At 48.4% G+C, this 15,701-nt stretch overlaps 7 protein-coding genes across 7 annotated transcripts; 5 read left to right on the top strand and 2 right to left on the bottom strand.

The window, feature by feature from the left end:
• Positions 1–218: 218 nt before the first annotated feature.
• On the bottom strand, positions 219–2,941 carry lreA (GATA transcription factor LreA; the record flags this gene model as incomplete). Its single annotated transcript, XM_022544558.1, has 4 exons — positions 219–1,552; positions 1,602–2,040; positions 2,097–2,194; positions 2,254–2,941. The coding sequence occupies 4 exons, from the start codon at positions 2,939–2,941 to the stop codon at positions 219–221; spliced, it is 2,559 nt and encodes an 852-aa protein (XP_022400827.1).
• Positions 2,942–4,085: 1,144 nt separating this feature from the next.
• Positions 4,086–5,466, top strand: ASPGLDRAFT_46937 (putative RAS small monomeric GTPase). The gene is made up of 4 exons (XM_022546554.1): positions 4,086–4,272; positions 4,333–4,381; positions 4,438–4,454; positions 4,515–5,466. Exons 1-4 carry the CDS (start codon positions 4,218–4,220, stop codon positions 4,964–4,966), a joined length of 573 nt encoding a protein of 190 aa, XP_022400826.1. The 5' UTR covers positions 4,086–4,217; the 3' UTR covers positions 4,967–5,466.
• Positions 5,467–6,955: 1,489 nt separating this feature from the next.
• ASPGLDRAFT_126397 (Zn(II)2Cys6 transcription factor domain-containing protein) lies at positions 6,956–8,060 on the top strand (the record flags this gene model as incomplete). Its single annotated transcript, XM_022540641.1, has 3 exons — positions 6,956–7,060; positions 7,124–7,221; positions 7,295–8,060. 3 exons carry the CDS (start codon positions 6,956–6,958, stop codon positions 8,058–8,060), a joined length of 969 nt encoding a protein of 322 aa, XP_022400825.1.
• Positions 8,061–9,630: 1,570 nt separating this feature from the next.
• On the bottom strand, positions 9,631–10,139 carry ASPGLDRAFT_35412 (uncharacterized protein; the record flags this gene model as incomplete). Its single annotated transcript, XM_022544557.1, has 3 exons — positions 9,631–9,720; positions 9,785–9,902; positions 9,970–10,139. The coding sequence occupies 3 exons, from the start codon at positions 10,137–10,139 to the stop codon at positions 9,631–9,633; spliced, it is 378 nt and encodes a 125-aa protein (XP_022400824.1).
• A 1,354-nt stretch (positions 10,140–11,493) lies between these two features.
• On the top strand, positions 11,494–12,826 carry ASPGLDRAFT_46931 (aldose epimerase family protein). The gene is made up of 2 exons (XM_022546553.1): positions 11,494–12,042; positions 12,093–12,826. Exons 1-2 carry the CDS (start codon positions 11,540–11,542, stop codon positions 12,589–12,591), a joined length of 1,002 nt encoding a protein of 333 aa, XP_022400823.1. The 5' UTR covers positions 11,494–11,539; the 3' UTR covers positions 12,592–12,826.
• A 267-nt stretch (positions 12,827–13,093) lies between these two features.
• ASPGLDRAFT_66416 (nicotinate-nucleotide diphosphorylase (carboxylating)) lies at positions 13,094–14,154 on the top strand (the record flags this gene model as incomplete). Its single annotated transcript, XM_022549016.1, has 3 exons — positions 13,094–13,255; positions 13,304–13,359; positions 13,413–14,154. 3 exons carry the CDS (start codon positions 13,094–13,096, stop codon positions 14,152–14,154), a joined length of 960 nt encoding a protein of 319 aa, XP_022400822.1.
• Positions 14,155–14,840: 686 nt separating this feature from the next.
• On the top strand, positions 14,841–15,514 carry ASPGLDRAFT_35409 (uncharacterized protein; the record flags this gene model as incomplete). Its single annotated transcript, XM_022544556.1, has 2 exons — positions 14,841–15,150; positions 15,207–15,514. The coding sequence occupies 2 exons, from the start codon at positions 14,841–14,843 to the stop codon at positions 15,512–15,514; spliced, it is 618 nt and encodes a 205-aa protein (XP_022400821.1).
• Between the last annotated feature and the right edge of the window lie 187 nt (positions 15,515–15,701).

Here is a 15,701-nt window from a genome sequence, read left to right as displayed (position 1 = left end):
TTCACTTCGCAGGAGTGCAGAGGACAAACAAGATAGATATTTCCAGATCACAAAGACAGTGAATACCAGTGTCTCACCTTCAGGTGACCCAAACAGATATATTCTAATAGCCGACAGGCTGATGCATTGAAATATACTATACAAAAAAGTTCAAACGCTCCACGCTCCAATTATACATAACCACATCACTCCGAACACAAAACACATAACCCGACATATCAAGCAGACCCCGACCTCTCAATCTGCGCCGTACTCCTCACCTGCTTCGCCCACCGTAATCCACAACTATTACACAAATCCCGATTCCCGCTCGGGCCCCGCCTCCACTCCGGCGTGTTCTTCGTTTGACACATGGTGCAGCTCTTGCCCACCGGAATTGACGTTTGCTTCCGCTTCCGCTTTTTTCTTCGGGTGAGTAAGCGTTGGAGTTCGCCGGAGAGGCCGCGGTTGCGTTTTTCGAGCTTGCGGAGCTCGAATTGCCAGCTTGAGCCGCGGGTTGGGATGAGTTCGGGGAATATGGTGATTTGCTCTGGGGAGGATATGTTTTGGTTGTCTGGGGGGAGGTGGTTTGCGCGGGAGGCATTGACGAGGGTTTGTTGTTGGTCTGTACTTGTTGACTTCGTTTGATCTCTAGCTAGTATTGACGTTGTCGTCTCCGTTGGCATGGGCTCCTCGCTAGACGGCTGTGATGATTTCGGAAAGCGCATTTGGGCGACAAGGAATGAAGGCTTAGCGCCTTCTTTAGTGTCCCCAGGAAACAGAACCGTCTGCGCCTGGACCATATGACCCTTCTTATGACGGACTTGGTGGCTAAACATCGCTCGCTGACCGTTTCGCGAGCTCTGCAAGGCCCGTTGCACCTCTGAGTGACTTTCCGCACCTAATAAGTCTTTGAAGCTCGTCCCGACTAGGTCATCCTGTGTTCGCCCGAGGACTGGCCGTGCTTTCGTGGAGATATAAAGAATAATTCCCGACGCAGATATCTTGGCCCAGGCATCTGTCTCGTCAAGAGCTTCACTCCCTAACCCAGCGACTTGTCCGAGATGATACACTGGCCGTTCCCTGCCAATCAAGACAAGGAATGTCCGTCCTCGACCTTGCTCCACATGCCATGCACCATGGCTCTCAAACCAGGCATAACCGCTGTACTTCTTGCGGATTCTATACACCACGCTTATCGGAGCTGTGGTGGTGCTAGTTCGAAGATCCCTAGTGACGGTACCGATATCACTGGGATGGCAAACTGATGATAATGACTTATTAACCAACTCGAAGGACTCATACTCCAGGACTTTTTGGCATGACGGGGAGAGATAGAGGAATACGCCATCGTAAGACAAGACGTGGATGATGTCATCTGCGTTTTCAACGAGGATCTGATCGAGGTAGTGTTCGTATTCTGGTCGATAAGCGCTAATAGAACGCAGGATGGCAGACACTTGATCATGGCCAAATTGTACCGCTAGATCAGGATGACTCTGGCGGACGTCAGATGGAGGCACCACGTAGTTAGGCAACTGGCTTCGCTGGTAATTGATCATGTAGGTTCCATCTATTCATATTAGTCCAATGCTCTGTAAGTTTCAGTAGAGGGAACGTACTTGGATTCTTTTTGGTGACAGCATCCGGCTTCTCCACTAAATCGACCTGGAAACCAACATAGAACCGATATTCGTTCGAGTCCCAACGTATAGGAATCATCGTAACCAAATTCATAAATGGCTGTCCGCCTTTCCTGTAATTGATCACACTGACTTGAATCTCGTTTCGTTCTTCGATGGTTGTTCGCATTCGGTAAACCGTGTTGGGGTCGGCGAATTTTCGTTGCGTCCCAGGTTCTACTTTACCATCGGGACTTTGGAGAAAGCGACAGTTCCCGCCAACGATCTCCTCTTCGGAATATCCTGTTAACCGTCCAAAGGCTTCTGACATATATACGATTGGTTGATCATCTTGGGTTATGTCGCAGAGCACAAACGCACAGGATAAATCGACGGCACCGATGTTGATTTTTGGGTCTGGTCTTGATATTACGCGAGCCTGGAAAGTTTTAGCAATGCATTGTGGCATATCGTGTGCCCAAAGGCAAAACCTACCAAAACACCCAGTATATCAAAACCACTTGTTGAATAGATATTAGTATAAGGCGAGGCTTCAATGTGCGACTCGGATTTCACTTTGGACGGAAAATTATCTTTAATAGGTATTGACAGATCAGCAAGGCCCGGCTTCAGTATGCAGCAGAATACCCACCTTGAAATGGTTGCTTTTTTGGTTGAATAGCCCTCGGTTGCAATGTCCGCTGAGGAGCATGTGATTGAGAATATACTTGAGGGCTCTGATATTGTCCTTGTGATACGGGTTGGTCCTGTTGTGGAGGATGATAGCCATCCATTCCCCAGTATGTGTTTTGAGCTAGTGTCTGCGTCTGAAAGGTGGAATAGGTCGATTGAGGGTTCAGACCCATGTGCTGTGGTGTTAACTGAGGAGGCATTGGATATGTCGAGAAGTCGTAGGGAAATGCACTCCCCGCATGCGGGTTCATGGGCATTGGAGTCTCTGCGCCGGACCAGGGATCATAAGAGATGTTGACGTTTGACAGACGGCCTTCCAGATTCGATCCCTGCGTTGGATAGCCCACAGGGTGCGAAGGTTGCTGATTATGCGTCTGCAACTGGTTCGCATGTGTCGGATGTCCTGTGGTGATGCTGGTGCTCGTACTTGGGGTGCCATCCCGGAACACGCTGGGCTCTTGCGACTGATCGTAGACAGTCTGATAGTGACCGAAATCATACGCGCCTGATTGGGAATAGCCCATGAGAGACGATGTTACCACGGGATCGCCGTCTGGGTCTTGGACGTTTTGCGGGTCATCGTGGTCTCGATTTGAGGCCGGTAGGGAGTAATACTGCGGGTGATAGAAGTCATCGAACCCGCTCATTGCGCGCGATTGGATAGCTTGACAATGCACAGAAAAGAGAGTTTAGACGCCACGCAACCATCGATAGACAGCATCAACAACTTTTATTTACGCGACAAGCAGTGCCCAAAGCCAGGCCAGGGGCACCCAATCGAGCGGACGGCGGCAAAGGGTGAGGGCCAAGCAACAAGCCGATCCCGATCCCCTTAGATATGATTAGATATGAGACTATTGGATGATCCGGTGCCCAAGTGTCTGCCCAAACAATTGCTGGGATCTCTGGCTGGTTTATGCAAAGGTCATCCGCAAGGCAAATTCAGATATCAACGTGGTGGTGCCGGAGGGTTTTCTGAAGGCGGGCGGCAGATTTTAAAAGGCCACCGCCAATGAAAGCGGCCGCTGAAGAGGAGGTAAAGGGCTCATTTGTGATGTATCACTTGATAGACATGGGATAGATTGGACTCGGGGGTGAAAATGAGTCCATAGAGAGAGTTGTAGAGAAGAATTCGAGAATGTCATTTTGGATTTCCTTTTTGAGGTTATTCGGGGAAGAGCAGTGATGTCAGAGCGGCATTGCCGCTGAATTGGAGTATACTTGTTGATTAGCGATGCCTTCTCAGACATAAAACCAACATAGATATACGGAGAACTTCAGAGTATCGTCCTCTATACTCTGTACGGAGTACTCTGGCACCCCGTACTAGTATGACTTGAAGTCTCCTGAGTCCTTTTTAGAAGATCACCTGATCGGAATCCCGCGACCAATCACCACGCGTGCGCGTTGAGCCCCAAAAGTTTGATTTTGCAAAAAGAGATTGAATTAGAAACAAATGGGGAAAATAGAAACCAAAAAACCCACTGGACAAAGACGGACAAAGAGAGCGCGAAAAAAGAAAGCATGGCATAGTAGAAACACGCGATGATCCAAATACCTCTTTCTTCTTACTATGTACACTACGGGAGTACTATCATGTAGTTAGCCAGGGGGCTGTCGCGTCCTCCCGATCCTCGATTTGGATCCCTTGCGGTGATTTTTCTCGTTCTTTTCTTTTGCTGGTTTGTGACTATAAAGTTGAAGCTTAAATAAGAGTCCTTGCAGTTGAATCTTTTCTGTCGTTATAAAAGCCTGGACCGGTCCTTACCCTTACTCGTGCTGCAAATTCTCCCCCATTTCTTATCCGATTTCTGACATTCACTCCGATACTACACCTATTTTCAAATTCCTTTCTATAATTTTCTGAGTCGCAGAGCTACTCCCATCTCCTTTACTATCTCAATCAACGACCACGACCAACCAATGGCTGAAGCTCCGGAGAAAATCTCCATCACCATTTGCGGGGATGGTGGATGCGGTATGCCTTTAATTAAAATACCGGGAGAGAGATCCAAGGGTGCTAATCGAGGACGGATAGGAAAATCTTCCATGACTCTGCGACTGGTACGCAGCCAGTGGGTGCATGAGTGAGTTGCTTTGGAAACAACCCTTTACTACTACAACAACAAACTGACGAGATCAGGTATGACCCTACAATTGGTAATCACCTATTCAATCCCCGTTTACTTTACCAGAGCTCATCCCTAACGTGAGGTGCAGAGGACTCGTATTCCGTAACACGTACTATCGATGGCCGCCCTTACTTTCTCTGCATAACCGACACCGCCGGCCAAGAGGAATACCGTGGGTTATGGGCCGCATCCAACCTCAAATCGGACGCCTTCCTGCTCGTCTACGATGTCACAAACGAACTGAGTTTGAGCGCATTGGACTACTTTATGGAAATGATCCACATGGAATCAGATCAGCGGGAAGAGGATAACTATCGTCTGCGGAAGGAGTTGGGTGCCAGTGCTCACGGTGTTGATGTCGGGATGCCGCCCCCAATCATCATGTTGGCGGGTAACAAGTGTGACCTGAAAGATAAACGAGTCATTGGGTCAAAAGAAGGGCTGGAGTATGCGCGCAAGCATGGCTGCGGGTTCATAGAGACGAGCGCTAGGGAGATGGTCAACATTGAGGAAACCTTTGCTCGTGAGTATACTGCATGACCGAATGTTGATCTTCATCTGACGATAATATAGTCCTGGTCCGTCGTGCAGTCGAAGCCCGTCAAAAACATTACTCCAAGACCAACCCAGCAAGGGGTTTAAAACTTGCACCCATCCCGCCAAAGAAGGACAACGACAATACCAAAAATCAAGGTGGATTCATGGGATTTGGCAAGAAAAAAGACAAAACAAGACCGAAAAGCGTATGGAAACAGATGTTGTGTTGTTGATTTGGTTTCTCCTCTCCTTCGTTCAGTTTGATATACCCTTTTTGCTTTATGATATTCAGCAGATGCAATGAATGGCGCAATGGCGTACTCGGACATGTATATCGGAAATAGCATAGCATTATCAATGGGCAGGTCATCGATTGTTATTGCTTGAGATGTCAGTCAACCGGTCATCTCCTTGATATACACAACCTTAGCGAGCTGTCATAGCCTGATCAGCATTAGACATAAATACCGGAAGGAAGTTCCGCCTTTTATGTTGCAAAGAAACCGACCCAGATTGACCGCCATGACGCGACGACTCGAGATAAGCAGTGGTGTCAGGATGAAGAAAAAAAAAAAAAAAAAAAAAACTCTGTGCACCCAGGGTGCTAGCAGCTTTTTGTTGTGTTTCGTTCTTAATTGAGTTCAACGCCCATACTTTGACTTTGGCAAACCAAGTTCAAGCAATATCTCCGTGCTATGAACGGCGTTCGGATCATCGATCGGGATTCCAGTGCTAGTCCCCGCGGGGATCAGCCAATGAGTAAGACATGGTTCTGGCGTTCGTTTAGGGTAGAGTTGGCGCAAGAGTGAAGTCAATTCATCGCCCAGCATCTGTTTTCAATCGAATATAATATGTCTATCTGTATGTGTCTGTATGAGTTGGTGTATGGTGGACTATGTGGTAACGTCATGGACTGCTGTCATGGTGTGAGATACAATGAACTCATCCAGAGTAACTTACAGTGTCGTTCCTTCACAGTGGTTGTTCTTGACTCGAAGAAGAGTACTCCGTATAGCCATAGAGGGAAATATTGATACCTGAACAAATCGCTCGAGGGATATGGTCAAAGAAAGGAAAACGGCAGCGGTTTGCCGAGCGATGGCCGAGCATAAACCAGTTGTGCACACAAATTATGCATAAGCGGGTCTCGGAGACGTCTGTATCCATTGAATTGTATTACAAATACGGTACTGAGCCAAGGCTTGGTCTTATGACGTCTGGACTGCGATGTGCTGATCTCATGAGTTTGTCAAGTTTAGACTAAGAGTATGTACTCCGTATATAGTGTTGATATAACCTGATATAAGCTTACAGGTACTCTATGGGGTAACAGTTGCTTTTCGAGAGAAAAAAAAGAACAGGATGGATATACGGCTATACGGATATAAAGAGCATAGAAGATAGAAATGTGCATTGATAATCCATCTGTGGGACCGCCAAAATCCGATCCAAGGTCCGACTTCCCGAGCAAAGACTCCGTGTTATGCGACGGTACCATTACTTACCGTACGGTACTGGGTGGACCGACAGTTTACTAGTCCTAGTAGCAGGTTTGGCAACCTTCCAGGGAGAGAAAATGGATTCCATAATCATAATCTAATCACTAATTAGAATCAAAGGATGAAGAAAATTCAGGAAATTTTATTTTTATTAAATAAGAACCCCAGTTCCAGCTATGTGTCTCAGTGCCTGTGTTTCTTTAAAACGAGCAGTCCCCGGCTGAACTACTTTGTATACATACTTCTCTCTCACTTCCTTTGCTCTCTCTCTCTCTCTCTCTCTCTCTCTCTCTCTTTCTATACTACTGTTCACCTTGACTACCGGTCATTCATTAATCATTTGCTTGTTACTCTGATACCATCGATGCTCTCTATAACTCATCCATCGCCTTGATATCATTGTTATCATTACCAATTGCCGATCTTCTATACTACTCAAACTGCCATTGACAAGAGGATAAAAGAGGGAATACAACATAATAAAATATACACAATGACAGCCCGCCAGTCAACACCAACATCAGACCACTCGCATTCCGACAATGTTCGCAAGAGGGTCTGCAAGGCCTGTGATCGCTGTAGATTAAAAAAGTCCAAGGTAAGCAATTCAAATTAACAGGAATTACAACAGCATCAGTCTCTGATGCACTGACCCCTACAGTGTGACGGCGGCAGTCCGTGTGGTCGATGTAGGGCAGACAATGCCATCTGCGTCTTTGGCGAGCGAAAGAAGGCCCATGACAAAGTGTACCCCAAGGGGTGAGCGCACCTAGCTGGTCTTTGCGCAATTTACAGGAAGGGTTCAATTGGCTAACCATATATTAATTGATAGATACGTTGAGATGCTCGAACAACAACAAACATGGCTCGTCCTCGGCCTGCAAGAAATGTACCGTCGTTCTAGCGAAGGCGAAGGCTGGCCCGGAGAACCACTACTATGCGAAGCCAACGGCCACCCGCTTACCCACGATCTACTTACCCGGTTAGGTGCTCTGGACCACACCAAGGGCGAACGCTTCGAGGAAAACACCGAAATCATGCAGCAAGAACTGTGGAGACGCAACGCCATGCAGCGCCAGGATTCCTCCGACGCCAGCTCGGAGAGTGCCGCTCAGTCCCCCGTGGTCTCGTCTCGTTTCCCCTCCGATGTCTTTGGTGCTGCCTCTGCTGCACCGCCCCAACAGCAACTGCCTCCCACGCCGCCAAGCTTCAGCCCGTCATCTTCGCGCACGGCACAGCCTACTCCTATGATCAAGCAAGAGCCGCAGCAGCAACCGCAACATCAGCAGATGCAGTCGTCGATGGCACCGAATAATCCCGCGTACGCGGCGCAGATGTCAATGCAGGGTGTGGTCAACCCCATTGCATTGCAGGGACCTCAGCCATGGCCTAGCAATAATGGGTTCGGTGCATTCGATGAGATGGATCTGTTAGGGTCTGCCGATTATACGAATATGTCGTTTGATGACCCGATGTCCTCGCCCATGTTCAATCGTCAGATCCCGATGAATTGCATCGGGTTGGATAATACGAAGAACGATTACGAAGATTTCAATCAATTTTTGAATCCCAACCCGACGGAGATTACATCGATTTGAAAACGCCATAAAAGAAAGAAATATAAAAAAGAAAACCATCGCCTCCCGGTGAGATATTACCTCTATTATTTTGATAACGACGTGACGCATGTATACTATACATGATTATTTCTTTTTTCTCTTCTTTTTTACTGCTTTGATTTACCGGGAGGGCCTTTGATTCAATGTACAGAGTTTGATTCGGTTATTTTGTCTGCCTATTGGTCCGGTGTCTGGAGTTGGGATTCAAAACGGGTTCAAACACTCTAGGCGTCAGTCTTGTCTTCTTGTCTTGTCTTGGAAACTGGTTTTCTTTTCGATAGTTCCCCTTTTATTGAAATGTCACTGTTACAACATTTACCTATACTCAGCCATCAGAGGGATTGCTTTGTTCTAGGTCTACAGAGTGTAACATCGTTTCCGTTTCCGGCAACATGAATTATTTTGACGGAGAGTTTTTTGTCCTAGAGTCGGGGCAATAAGTGGCCGAACGCCGAACCGAGGCCAGGAACGGTAGAGTCAGCATGACGGAGAACGCCTCTTTATCTCCGTGTCCATGACCTTGTGACTATGTAGAGTACAAAGAACATAGTAGTCCTAGCGAACTATACAGATCGGGGTCCAATTGCATTGCTGATCATCCCAATATCACACACAGAATAAAGAACAAGTTCGATAAGTGATCTTCGGAATACTCGTACTCATACGCTGTACATAGTACATACATAATGTAAAGTATGCAGTCCCACAACTGTCAAACGGCCCGAAGTGCCGACCAGCTGGATGTAATATTACAAGTGTGATCCGTACTCCGATTACATAACTTCCTCGGCAGCGGTTGCTCTGTGTTCCGTCGGAACTTGTGTCCTTGTTTGGGGTCCGGTTTCCGGATTTTACCCTTTGGGTTAGCACGTGGGCTTTTCGCTTGCTAGCATACTCCTGAGTAGTTCATAATCAGTGCAGGGTAACCATTGTGCTTGTACAAGTACAGTAGTGTGTAGTGCGTAGTGTTGGATCCATGTAGGTTCTTTGTGTGTTGCGATTGAGTTGGTATGGTATTCAGAGTATGATTATTATCGTGATCTGTTGACATTTAACATGCAGGTCTAGACTTATCTCAGTCTGACATGCTACAAATGTCATTACTAGTCTGGACCTGATCTGGTCTGGTCCCTGACCCAACCCGACTCCCGGTTCGCCGCATTCGGTACTTTCCCCCTTGGAACATGCACGTCAGGTGACTGACCCTACGATGAATCATAGATATCCAACGGAGTACTGTATGCCCTGAACTGCTCCGAACTGATCTCCCGAGCCTCGCCCTGAACCATGAATCTGTACGGCCCGATATCACCCTTCTTTGACTCCCATGACAACTTCTGTGCGAGTACGTGCCGGTTATAGATTGAATGACAAATTCGCCCAGTAGAGGGAGGTTCCAGCCGTGAAGGGGTGGCGAGGTGGAGGTTGTTGAATCGGGGGTGTGGGCAGATTAGGAAGTCGCTGGTGGTTGTTTGTTCGGGCCCTGCGAGTCAATGTTCTTCATTCGATGGCCAAGACAATATAGACGAGGTGCTACGTACCAGCAGATCTAGGTTTTGGCAGGCGGTCGATCAGCCACGGTGGGAAATATCTCACGCAGCTCTTCACGAATCGCAGCTTCGATATCAACCGGCATGCTCTGATGAGGATCATCTAGGGCTGTAATGGGATATGATGTGCGGTAGGCCTGCGCGCATGTCTACCGTATTCCGCAGCCCGTCGACCGTTTCAGGACTTTGAGGAGTTCTCGTAGCGGGGCGGAGATATTCAAACCCGTGCTGAGGTTGGTATTGCAGGCGATATCCCGGTACCTTTCGTACTCTGTATCGGTTAATTCTATGTACCCAATGGCCACGGCGTTGGCTTCCATGACTCCGGTTAGGTTTACGAGACGACTTGGCCAGGTTCCGGTGGCGATGATGGTTTTCTCGGCGTATCCGCTTCTAGAATTACCCCTTCGACATTCTTATCATCGTCGTATGGGAGACGCTGAACGGGTGTTCCCAAGAGGCTGATATCGGGCTTGGAACGAGCACGCTCAAAGTACACCCGGGCCATATTCTCTGCGTCGACAGTCGCACAGCGCTGGTGTATCTTTTGTTCCAGCGTCATTCACGATCTAGTTGGTAAAAAAGGATCAGCTCGTCGTTGCCATGCAGATGATGGAAAACCTCTTCAAGGGTATCAAGCTGATTCAACAGCGATGCGGGTTGAGTCTCTCTGATCGGGTCAAGCATCTGCCGCCACAATGTCTCTATGGGGCATTCTTTTCCATCCGTGCAAAAGGTAAACCCTTTTTTCATGATAGTAGGGCTGGAGATAGGGTCATTTTTGATTATCTCGCGGGCCATGTCTGCCAATCGTTGATATTCTTTATCCACGTAGTCTGCATATTTTGATATCGAGCATATAGGAATGTAGTAGAATCCTACCTGGATGGATAATCCGACTGGTATCAACACAGGTCCCATCTGGAGCCGGTGGCGTCTGGCGATCTATAGTGATACCTTTGGTGGGAGGGTAATGTCGGTCAATTACCAGATTCTGGGGATGAAGACAATGCCGTGGATGTGTTCAAGTACATCCAAGATATGACTGGGTTTTATACTTGAGACTTCATTATAATTGCGGATACTATAATCGCTCAGTCCTCAATAAGTTACAGCGGCCAAAGCCGTGCAGAGACGGATTCCTTGTCCGCAACAGACTATATACGTCTGATCCTCTACAGGTTAGGGCTATTTGACTTATGATAGCCAGTACATCATTTATACCACCGCTCGAAGGGCTACTACGATCCAGCTCTGAAGAAGAGCAGCCGTGCCAAAACCAACCCGGACTCTTATCCAGACCGCGGCCGATTCAGCATGCACAATGCTGCGGATTCCTTCTGCCTTCATCAACAGAATCTTCTTCGTAATCCCTTCATCAAATATTCATAAATAAGTGAAAGCTCACGGGCCATAGGACATTCCCTCCCCCTTCGACCTCGAGCATGCGCCTTCTTAACGATTGTCGTAGTTGTTCTAGCAAACGCAAACCACGAATCCACATTCTCAGGCGCATAACACGGTATACTCAATCAAACGACATCCGCAGGCAGCGCCCCTGCTTCTTTTCGTCGCGCTGACCTCCTGCAACTGGAGCAATTGCTGGGTCAATGGGAGGCTCGAGGAGGGTGAACCACTATCGTCAGGACCAAATGAATATGTGCCAGATGAACTTCCGTCAATGCAATTGTTGGATATTGCGGAATCATTAGATTTTGATTCAAATATTGAAAAATATTGGTTGTGGGACTGCTTTTTGTACTATGTAGTAATGTTGTCGGTGGATTCCGGGGATGTTTTGCGGGGTTGTCTCACTGGACGTCATGCCCCGCGATAGCTCCATTATTTTAATACCTACCACACAAACACCTCCCTTCTCTGCTCATCTATCTCTCAGCGCCAACAAAAATGTCCCAAGAAGCCGCTTTCAGCTTCCTCCCATTGGGAGCCATCATCCAAGAATTCCGCATCGCGGACCAAAACATCGTCCTCGGCTTCAGCACCCAAGAGCAATACGACAAATACAACACGCCGCATTTCGGCGCCACCATCGGCCGCGTCGCGAACCGCATCAAAGGCGCTGTTATTCATAACCTCAATGGCCGCGATTACTCACTCCCCAAGAACAATGGGCACAATTCGATCCATGGAGGTGAGAAGGGGTGGGGACAGAGGGTTTTTGATGGACCGCATACGGTGAAGAGGGATGGAAAGGATGCGTTGTTGTTCAAGTATCTGAGTCGTGATGGGGAGGAGGGTTACCCTGGGACTGTGGAGTTGAGGGTGTGGTATGCGGCTGGGAAGGAGGATGTGAATGGGGCGAATCCGAAGACGGTGTTGACGGCCGAGTATGAGATTGAATTCGTGGGTGATGAGTGTGAGGAGACGGTGGTCAACCTTACCAACCATAGGTACACACCCTTTCAATCTTCCTACAGGCTTACAGACTAACATACAATAGCTACTTCAACATCGCCGGTGCCCCCACCGTAGAAGGCACTCAAGCCCAGCTAGCCACCAACGACTATCTCCCCCTCGACGGCACCAGCATCCCAACAGGCGAAATCACAAAATTCCACAAAGACGTGACCAGTCCCTTCGGACTCGGCCCCTCAGAACCACACATCGACGACGTCTTCGTGATGGAAAGCGATCCCTCCAAGATCGCCCTCGACACGCGCACTCAACCCCTCAAACGCCTCGCCCAGTTCCACCACCCAACCACCAAGCTGCATCTCGAAGTCCACAGCACCGAGCCAGCCTTCCAGCTCTACACGGGCAAATACATCGACACACCGCAGGTGGAGGGGGCACCGGCGCGCAGAGAGGGCGCAGGGTTCTGTATTGAGCCGAGCCGGTTCGTTAACGCGGTTAATGAGCCGGGATGGCGGTCTATGGTTGTGCTGAAGCGGGGACAGTTGTTTGGGTGTAAGAATGTGTATAAGGCGTGGAAGGCATGATTTGCTTCGTTGTTGGGCCCTGTTTTCAGGGTCGCCTGACTCATATTTACTCATTTTGAATATCCATATCCACCAGATCCACAATGAAGACCTTTTCGGGCCGTTTTGCGTCTTTTCATAAATCTCGCAATCTCAGCTGACCGGATTATGTTCTCGAATCCGGCAATGCTTCTAGCGCTCCGAAACGGTGGTTACCGGTATTTTTTTGGTATTGTAACTTACGTATTTAACGGCGATAACAATAATCTCCGGATCTCGGAGTTTAAATGCAATTCCGCGTATTTGTAGGTCACGTGACATATTACACGTGACTGGCCTCGCCCCGCGCGGGGTGAAAATCATCTGCTGCCTCCATTCCAGCATACAAATGGATTCATTTACATTTATGACTTGTCTATAATATTCACGAATCACGGATACGAATACGAATAGTGCAGGATTGTACATATCCAACCTAATACAATAGTATATACTAGATCGCTACAGACCGCATACTATCACTATGACGTCCGCATCCCCATACGGAGACCTCCGTCACCTATTGCCGAATAATCACAAGGCGCTGATCACGGCTTGGCTCGAGGAGGACACCCCTAGCTTTGACTATGGTGGCTTTGTCGTTGGTGAATCGGAGGGTGAGGCGCGGTTACTGGGAAAAAGCGAGGTACCTACCTTCTACCTTAGTGATATAGAGATGGACTAAGAGGAGTAGGGCGTGGTAGCTGGTGTTCCGTTCGTCGATGAGGTGTTTTCGCAGCTTGGGTGCACGTACGTTACCCTCCCCTATGAGATTTGTGAATGTGTATGCTGATAAGAAGTAGTGTGGAATGGCACATCAAAGAAGGCCTCCCCCTCAACCCCAACCCAACCCACCACTGCGCCACCGTCCGCGGTCCAATCCGCAAAATCCTCCTCGGCGAGCGCGTCGCCTTAAACATCCTCGCCCGCTGCTCCGGCATCGCATCGAAATCCGCCTCCCTTCTCGCCGCCCTCCGCGCGCACGGCTGGCCCGGTACCCTCGCGGGAACCCGCAAGACGACGCCCGGGTTCCGGGTTGTTGAGAAGTATGGTATTCTGGTTGGAGGGGCGGATCCGCACCGACATGATTTGAGTCATATGATTATGCTCAAGGATAATCATGTATGGGCTTGTGCGAATAACTCTGCTGCGGCGGATGGAGGGAACAGGGCTGTTGGGGAGGAGTCGATTGCGGCGGCGATTCCCAGGGCCGTGCAGGCTGCTAAGAGCGTTGGCGGGTTTGCGACGAAGGTTGAGGTCGAGGTGAGGAATCTTGAGGAGGCGAATGCGGCAATTGAGGCCGGCGCGGATGTCATCATGTTGGATAACTTCACGGCGGATGGAGTAAAGGTTGCTGCGAAGCAGCTTAAGGAGGAGTGGGCAGCCAAGGGGAAGAGGAACGCGTTTTTGGTGGAGGTTAGTGGGGGGTTGACCGAGGCGAATGCGGCTTCATTTGCTTGTGAAGATGTTGATATTTTGTCGACGAGCTCGATTCACCAGGGGACGTCTATTGTGGACTTCTCGCTGAAGGTGTCGCTGCGGTAGGTATGTTACATTACATTACATGAACGTATATAGACATGTTTACATACTTTTTGCATGATTGTACAATTAGGATCGAGTCAATATGAATGCACACTTCACGAACCAGCAGGTTCTCCGGGTACCGAGGGATATTCAGCCCTGGCGAACGAATATAGCTATGAACCCCTTGTGAGCGTGGGACGTACCTACAGCTGAAGAGTCTCGGAATGATCCGAACGGTGAGGAAATCAGTACTTTTGGCAGGTGATATCATTATTCGGTTCCCGCTTTTTAGTACTATATGATGCAGAAATGCGCATTGGCCATAGTTGTTACATGAATGCTGCATATCTGCAGTCTTAATTATCTTGTGGTCGGTTTGCAGAATGCATTTGTTGACTTTTACGTATGCGACTGGTTATTTATCCAATCAATGTTCTAGTCTAACTTGTAGAACATGAAGTCTACAGGCCCACGGGTTTGAGTCTAGACTATCATTACTATTGCTCTTGTTAGTGGTGCAATGAGACCCAGTGTGAATGTGTAATTATATCACTGCAGAAGTTAGTGTTGTTGGTCATGCATCACTACCCTTTTCATCACAGGGAAAATATGGAAAAATATGGCCAGGAAAGGCCAACCCAATACTACCGAGGTGTTGTATAAATGATGCTGGGCTTTCTTTCTATGTTGGCCTTCCTACACCAATGGGCAGCGAATCTCACTACTTGACCCAACTTTATAGGGCCGCTGAATCGTCGCCAGCTGCAAAAGGCTTGTTGGGTGGCTTATTCGCGTGCTACGCTATCAACAAGGCGAGCTCCTTATTGTTTCACTACGTTCTCAATAATTGGCATTCGGCAGAGCCATGGAACTCCCAGCAAGAATTGGTGCTCATAACTGGTGGAAGCAGCGGTATTGGAAAGAAAATCGTCGAGGAGCTATCGGAGAGGAAGGGAGGGGGGGGGGGTGTCAAAGTAATGATCATTGACATTAAGGAACCTGAATCCACCCTTGGTAAGTGTCTGCTGTTATGATCTGTATTTAAATTGAATTTCGACTGACATCTTCAGCCCCAAATATCTACTTCTACGAAGCCAACGTTACAAGCACCGATAGTATCAAAGCAGCCGCAGAGAAAATCAGGGCAAAGCACGGCCATCCAACCGTCCTAGTCAACAATGCCGGCGTCCTCACCAACGGTATCATTCTCGATGAGCCAGAATCCATGATTTGGAAATCCTTCAAAGTGAACAACACCCTGGCCCATTTCCTAACAGTCAAGGAGTTTCTTCCTAGCATGGTGCAGCAGAACCGCGGCCATGTTGTTACAATGGCTAGCATGGCTAGTTTTAGGACTGTTGGTGAGATGGTCGATTAGGCGTGTACTAAGGCTAGTGCGTTGGCTTTTCATGGGGGTCTTTCGCAGGAGGTTCGGCATTAGTATGGGGCGACTAAAGTTCGGACGAGGTACAGTATCTGTCTGCCAATTCCCGGAAAATCAGATCTGACTTGCCTTCTACACTCTAGTATCGTTAATCCATTATGGGTCCAAACGCCCCTCATTC

The sequence above is a fragment of the Aspergillus glaucus genome, assembly GCF_001890805.1.
Source record: "Aspergillus glaucus CBS 516.65 unplaced genomic scaffold ASPGLscaffold_10, whole genome shotgun sequence".
NCBI classification, from domain to species: Eukaryota; Fungi; Ascomycota; class Eurotiomycetes; order Eurotiales; family Aspergillaceae; genus Aspergillus; species Aspergillus glaucus.
Note: the sequence above shows the minus strand (reverse complement) of the source record. Positions and strands in the feature narration are given on the sequence as shown.